Consider the following 7,675-nt stretch of genomic DNA (forward strand, 5'->3'; position numbering starts at 1 on the left):
ATGCAATGACATATTTTAAAAAGAATTATGCAGGTGGCTTATCATCAAATAAGTTTGGAGAATATATGTTATATAGACCAAGGAATCTTTCCATTAAGAAACCTGTTAACTCTATAGCTCAGCATCCTGAAATTATGATCCTTGGCTACTGGTTTTAGGTAACAACTGTTAACATATTCTTCGACTTGATATTCTGCTAGACAACATTAGAAACCTTACATTGAAAATCATAGTTACCAACAAACACTTTCTCTATAGGAAATCCTGGAAACACTGTCAGCGCTAGCCAAATGTGTCACTGGCAAAAGTATCTTGACCCCTAGCCTCTTCTTTATTTACCATTTTTGCTGATTTTCTTTGGAAGAAATTCCCCACCACCTTCAGCATTACTCTTGTCCCTAACCATGGTTTGAAAGATTTTTGTCTTTTGTTAAAAGAATTTGAGACACAGAGGAAGATGGGAAAGTATATTTATGCTTCATAAAATCTGTTATAGGTAGATGCTTACTGGCTCCATTTTATCTAGGGGCTAATTTTTGGTTTTCACAACATAGTCAGTGTTTTTCTATTTCACCATTCTTGGTCTCTGGAGAAATGGAGAAGAGCCGGGATTCTGCCTAATTAAACTAACACTTTCCCTCTCATCTCCACAGATTTCTCAGAGAAGAATGGGCATCAGAAATCATTCCACAGTGACTGAGTTTCTTCTTTTGGGATTAACTGAACAGCCAGAACTTCAGCTGCCCCTTTTCTATCTCTTCTTAGGGATCTACATAGTAACCATTGTGGGGAATCTTGGCATGATCACAATAATTATGTTGAATTCTCAACTTCACACCCCCATGTACTATTTTCTCAGTAGTCTATCATTTTTAGATTTCTGCTATTCTACTGTTATTACCCCCCAAATGCTGGTAGGGTTTTTATGCAGGGATAAATCTATCTCCTATTCTGGATGCATGACTCAGCTGTTTTTTTTCTGTAGTTTTGTTATTTCTGAATGCTACATGTTGGCAGCCATGGCCTATGATCGCTATGTGGCCATCTGCAGCCCACTGCTCTACCATGCCATCATGTCCCAGCAGGTTTGTTTTCTGCTGGTGGCTGCTGTCTTCTCCATAGGCTTCACTGATGCTGTGATTCATGGAGGTTGTATACTGAGGTTGTCTTTTTGTGGATCAAACATCATTAAACATTATTTCTGTGACATTGTTCCCCTAATTAAACTCTCCTGTTCCAACACTTACATTGATGAACTTTTGATTTTTGTCATTGGTGGATTTAACATGGTAGTCACCAGCCTGACCATCATAGTTTCGTATGCCTTTATTCTCACCAGCATCCTCCGAATCCAGTCTAAAGAGGGCAGGTCCACAGCCTTTAGCACCTGCAGCTCCCATCTGACAGCTGTCCTTATATTTTATGGGTCTCTCATGTCCATGTATCTGAAACCTGCTTCTAGGAGTTCTGTTGTCCAGGAGAAAGTATCCTCAGTGTTCTACACTACTGTAATTCCCATGCTGAATCCCTTAATATACAGTCTGAGAAACAAGGAAGTGAAAAATGCCCTCATAAAGGGTTTAAGAAGAAAAGTATCTTTACAATAAATATGCTCCTTATTAAACTTTATGTATTCACAATCATGTTTATATGTAGGTTTTCATACTCTGACTTTTAAAAACTATTCTGAGATGAGATGAAATTAGCTATGTAGATCATGTGTGTATTTGTGTATATATATTCAGATTGCTAAACATATGCACAAATAAAACTAATAAGAAATAATACAATGAGCATGAAAGTGAGAATTAGTATTATTTTAAACTTAAAGTTTGATATCATTGCTAAGCTTGAGCATCAGATTTTACCCTCAGTTTCCTAAATCCAGGCCATAATGGAAAATATAACCATGGTGTACAGTGTAGTCATGTGAAGAAATTTCAAACAGACATTGTCATATAGGAATTTGCATAGAAATTTTTGAGCTGTGCGCTTGACATTATAAAAAGTTTATAGTGAATGTGGAAGAATTTTCTTGTTTCTTGTTAAGAGTATATTAAAGATGAATGTTATATTTATGCAAAATTGTACAAGAAGATTTAGCAAAAAATTAAGCTAATATGATTTCACTGAGTGTTTTTGGCACTTGGTGATCCAAAGATATGCCAGCATATTCAGATAAATTGACAATATTTATAGTCTTATCTAACTACCATGCTTTTTCATCTTGACCAATTTATGGGCAGTATTTTCCTACTTTCTGTTTGTCTCTTTCTTGTTGATATTTTCTCAGCATGCTGAAAACTAGGTATCTTTCATTTCTTCTGTACAATATGTTTTGAGTTAAACATAAAGCAGAAGTTTAAGGTTTGCAAGAATGAACTTGTCAATCTAAAAGGCATGTTTTGAGGCACACTGTGAGAAGAAAGAGTTCCTTGGAGCCAAAATGGGGACAACCACCAGAAAAAACATGTGTAGTATTTTATATTGTACAGGAGCTATGAAATCCATTCAAGTGATCTGCTTTATAAATTAAAAAAAAAAAGAAAAGCAAAGGTGTAAACTACTCATTACATTTGCATTGGTCAATCGATCTATATTCACTTACTCACTTTATGTTACAAGTTCAAGGATAGAATGACTATAACCAGAAAGAGGATATTTTTCAAGGCACCTATTACTCTAATGGAATCAATATGCCTATACTAAACTAATTTGAAGCCTTTAAAGATTAAAATTAACCTGGCCATCAAACTTTGGAATCCAGGAAGACATGACTGCTGTCCCACAACTTATGTCTGCCAGGTCTGATAGGAGTTTGCTGGCCCCCTTTTATTCATGTCTTTAAACTTTACACAGTCAACTAAGGTAACACAATATATGGAGAATGTTCTGTTTATTACAGTGATTCATTCATTCATTGTGCTTGCCATAGGCATGATGTGCCAGGAACCAAGCACTGGAATACTATGATGAACACAATAGACAAGTCTCTCCTTACCTGGGGGAATGTGGCAAGATTGGTAGATAATACAGAAATAATTAAATGAACAAACATGATAATTACAGACATAGAGAAATGCTTTGTAAAAATAAGTTATACACTTTTTAATGAATTAAGGGCTACAATTAACAGAGCTCTTTGAAGAAGGGACATTTGAGATGAAATCTAAAGCAAGGAAAAAGTGCAGTTATGCAAAAACAGAAGAACAAAGCAGCAAGTGCAAAACCCAAAGCTTGAAGAAACTTGGCTATGTTCAAGAAACACAGAAGGCAGTATGGCTGAGGCTTAATGAAATAGGGAAAGAGTTTCCAATGGAGGTTGGATAAATAGGCTAGTACCAGACCACATAGGCATTTGAATTTTTACATTTAAAGTGCTGAGAGAGAGAGAGAAATCAATCACAGAATAAAAAAATTATCAACCCAGAGTTTCTGATTTGGCAAAACTCTCCTTCAAAAATGTAGGAGAAATTAAAGTATTTCTAAATAAATCAAAGCTAAAAGAATTTATTACCAGTACAACTGCCCTACAGAAAATGTTAAAAGGAGTCTTTTAGGGTAATGTAAAAAAAATTATGCACTAACTCAAAGCCAAAGATAACTAGTAGTGTAATTACAAAAATACAAAAGCCAGTATTACTGTTTTTTTTTGGTGTGTGTACCAGGGATGGGACTCAGGACCTTGTGCTTCAAGGCAGACAGCAGCACCACTGAGCTAAATCCCCAGCCCTGTATTACTATATTTTTGTAACTCTAATTTTATTTCTTAAAAGATTTAAAAGATGAATATATAAAACTGATTATAAGTCCATGTTACTCACATAATAATTATAAGTCCATGTTACTCACATAATAATAAGCATATAATTTATGACAAAAAACTTAAAGGGGAAGGATGAAGCTTGAGGATAAATTAGTATCAATGTAAACCAACATGTTATAAATTTGACATGTTAATTACAATCCCATAGGAACCACTAAGAAAATATCTGAAATGTATATGTAAAAGGAAGTGAGAAGGGAATAAAAATGAGTACTTGTATTAGTCAACTTTCCATTATTATGACAAAAATCCCTGAGAAAATCAATTTAAAGGTGGAAAGGATTATTTTGACTCATGGTTTCAGAGCTTTTACTTTATGGTCAGTGGACTCCATTGTTTTGGGGCCTGTGGTGAGGTAGAACATCATGGCAGGGAGCATGCAGTAAAGCAGAGCTGCTGACTTCATGGTGGCCAGGAAGCAAAGGGAGAAAGAGAGAGAAAGAGAGAGAGAAAGAGAGAGAGAGAGGGTCATCAGATACTTAGAAGTGTATTTAATTTTCATATATTTGTGAACTTTCTAGTTCTCCATCTATTACTTGCCTTTGGCTTTCTTCTATTGTAGTCAAAGGAGATATTTTGTATGATTTCAAGCTTTCTAAATGTATTGAGGTTTGTTTTGTGACTTAAAATATGGGGAAAGTATGGACTATCCTGGAGAATGCTCCATGTGGACAAGAAATACATGTGTTCTGCTGGAGTTGGGTTGAATGTTTTCTAATATGTCTGTTAAGTTTCTTGATTCATAGTGGTGTTCAGTTCCTTTATCTCCTTGTAGACCTTTTAAGATGTCCTATACTCTATTAGAATTGGCATATTAAAGTTTTCAATTATTATTATAGAACTATTTAAGTCTTCACATTTATTAGTGTTCATTTCTGATGGGTCAAAGAAGAAAATAAAACAAATGAGAAAAAACTTTGAGGAAAATGAAAAATGAAGATAGAACAGACCAAAACTTGTGAGATGAGACAAAAGCTTTACCCAGAAAGAAATTTGTAACTTTAATGTCTACATTAAAAAAGAGGAAAGATACCTAACACTTTAGTGAGGGGGCTAAAAAAACACACAAACTAAACCTAGTACCAGAAAAGCAGAAATAATAAGGATTAGAGTGAAAATATAGGAGAAAGGAAATACAAAACCAAAAACAAGGAAGTCATAAACAAAAAAAGAAAAAAAGATCAATGAAATAGAAAAAGAAATAAAATTTAGTTCTAAAAACAGATCTACAGAATTGAAAAAACTAGCTAAGACAGCAAAGGAAAAAGGGATAAAACAAATAATTAAAATTTAAAAATTGTACAATCATTTCTTTTCACAAAATTGGTCACTCACCCAGGAAAAATCTTTTTGCAAAGCAGAAAGTAAAATATAGTTATTTAAAACATAATTATTTTGAAAGTTGTTAACAACTGACATACCTACCATTCTAAAATAACCTGAAAATCTTTTCAAAATAGATTAATTTTCAAAGAAAATTTGCATTGATTATTAAAAAGGAATTTAAAGCTCAAGCATATTTTTAAAAAACATTAGTTAAAGCAAATTACTTTCAAAACAAGATTCAAATCTATTAAATAGTACTTGTGAATTATGTAAAAGAGTATCAAAAAGTAAAATTTGTAGAATATACAAAAACTTGAGGTGATGTCTTATTAATTATGTATAATCCTGATATCAAAGCCTACAAAGACAGCATGAAAAACAAATGCTGAAGGCTGATTTCACCAATGAATAGTAGCATGAAATGCCTTAAACAAACATAGTTGACCCTCCATGTTCAAGGTTATATATCTGTGGATTCACCAACTGTGAATCAAAATGTACTTGGGCTATGATGGGTGCATTTGTACTGCACATATATAAAGAGTTTTTTCATCGTTATGTTCTAAATAATGTAGCATAACAACTATTTAAATAGCATTTACATATATTCAGTATTATGAGTAATTTAGAGGGGATTTAAAGTATGTGGGAGGATGTGTGTAGCTTTAGAGAATGCTATGCTGTTTCATGTAGAGGACTTGAGCATCAATGATTTTTTCATACCAGAGGGAATCCGTGGACCAAATCCTCATGGATACAAAGAGACTGCACTAACAAAGCAAACCAATGGTATATTGAAATATCACCCAGAAGGTTTAGAATCTATATAATTAAAGAATGTATCAAAATTATTTCATTAAATAATTAATCCATTTAGAAAATATTGGTAATCTCAATAGGTGACTTACATTCTTCCAGTTTGTAATTTGAAATAAAACAACACTTAAAATTTAAAAATGTAATAATCTAGTAATAAAATTACCTTACTTCAACAAAGAAAAATGCCATATATAATACTAGCATGAGAAACAAAACACAAGACCACTATTTCTAATATTTTCCTGGATTTATAATTAATTCTGAACAACTGAAACATACCTAAGTGTATTATTTTAAAAACAAAGCTAAGTCTTACTGACAATAGATTTGACAGAATCTTTGAAGGAATCAAATCAATATACTTAAAATGAATTGTTGGGCCTGGGATATAGCTCACCAGCTACAGTACCTGCCTGGCACTGAGTTTGATACCTGGTACAAAAAAAATTGTTATATATCATAGAGAAACAATATCTGATTAAAAAAACACAAACCAAAGACAAAGAACTAAATTTTAAAAAAGAAAATTTGGAAATTTAGATTTTTAGAAAAAAGTTCAGTCCTTAAGAAAATCAAGACTATGTACATTTAAGTAAAAAAATTAAGGAGAAAAAACCAGAATAAAGTCTAGATGATATGGCATGAGTATTAAAATGGGTAAGGCCTTTCTAAACATAGAAAGACAACAAACTTTGAAATAATACTTAGACTTAGGAGGGGGTATTGATGGCCAAACTATCAAGAACATAACAATTTTTATAAATTATAAATACATCTGACACATTTAATTGCATATATGGACATATTATATTTATATACACATGCACATGTAGTATATATTGTTGGTGGTCTCTCTAGAGGGAGACCTGGAACACCTGAAAGCACCGACTTTTAAAGAAAGAAAAGGAGACAGCCTGGGGGATGAACAGCAGTTTACTCCTCTGACACTGTTTGACAATCACAAAGGAAAGAAGCAAGGCTTTTATACATGTAGGAAAGCAGCTTAGTTATTCTGGCTATCATCTTTCTGATTTTAACCTCTGGTGACAAATGACTTTAAGTGACTCATAAAAGCTCCAGGCGAATTCACATGTCCCCTGTTTCCATTCACCAATCCTGTACATCAAAGAGCACATTGCAGCCCTCTTCTTATCAGGTAGTACCAAGAGAGCAGGACGACTTTAGCCAAAATCAAGCCCACTGGCCCACCACAAACATCACAGATGTGAATAGTGAGTTGTATCTCTCTTACCACTCGTAGAAAATGGTAAATAAGAAAACTAGGAAAATTTGTTTTTCTCTCGAGAGACTTTTACAATGTCTCTTAAAGTTTTCTGGCATTCTTTTAACAAACAGACTTGTGGAATTTCCCAGAAACGACTTAATTTTCTTAGTTAACAAACTTCTTATGATCAATTCTTACAACTAGATAGCTGAATTCTACAATTTCCCACATATATTTACTGTATAATAAAAAGAACTACTATTCTTACTAAGTAACAAGTTAAATAAAGCAATACCAACATGTAGGTCATGGAAGAATGGTAAGAGAAAAGTTCATTTTAAAAAATAATTTAAAATGTACTTTAAGAGCACAGAGGAGGTGAGCCACTCCCAGCGCACAAGAGGAGGTTTCCAGGCTGCTGTATTGCCCCCCAACCCCCATGAGCACAGAGGAGGTGAGCCTTGCAGGTGCCAATAGCA

At 33.6% G+C, this 7,675-nt stretch overlaps 1 protein-coding gene across 1 annotated transcript; it reads left to right on the forward strand.

Moving 5' to 3' along the window:
• The first annotated feature begins 659 nt into the window (after positions 1-659).
• Or8d4 (olfactory receptor family 8 subfamily D member 4) lies at positions 660-1,607 on the forward strand. Its single transcript, XM_004870939.3, has one exon. The coding sequence runs from the start codon at positions 669-671 to the stop codon at positions 1,605-1,607; it is 939 nt and encodes a 312-aa protein (XP_004870996.1). The 5' UTR covers positions 660-668.
• The last annotated feature ends 6,068 nt before the right edge of the window (positions 1,608-7,675 follow it).

Source organism: Heterocephalus glaber, unplaced genomic scaffold (assembly GCF_053883595.1).
Source record: "Heterocephalus glaber isolate CG9 unplaced genomic scaffold, H.glaber_assembly_v1.0 deba00001431, whole genome shotgun sequence".
NCBI lineage: Eukaryota > Metazoa > Chordata > Mammalia > Rodentia > Bathyergidae > Heterocephalus > Heterocephalus glaber.

Bases quoted from the DNA above. Each gene is read 5' to 3' on its own strand.
- Or8d4 (XM_004870939.3), top strand. From the start codon at position 669: ATGGGCATCAGAAATCATTCCACAGTGACTGAGTTTCTTCTTTTGGGA.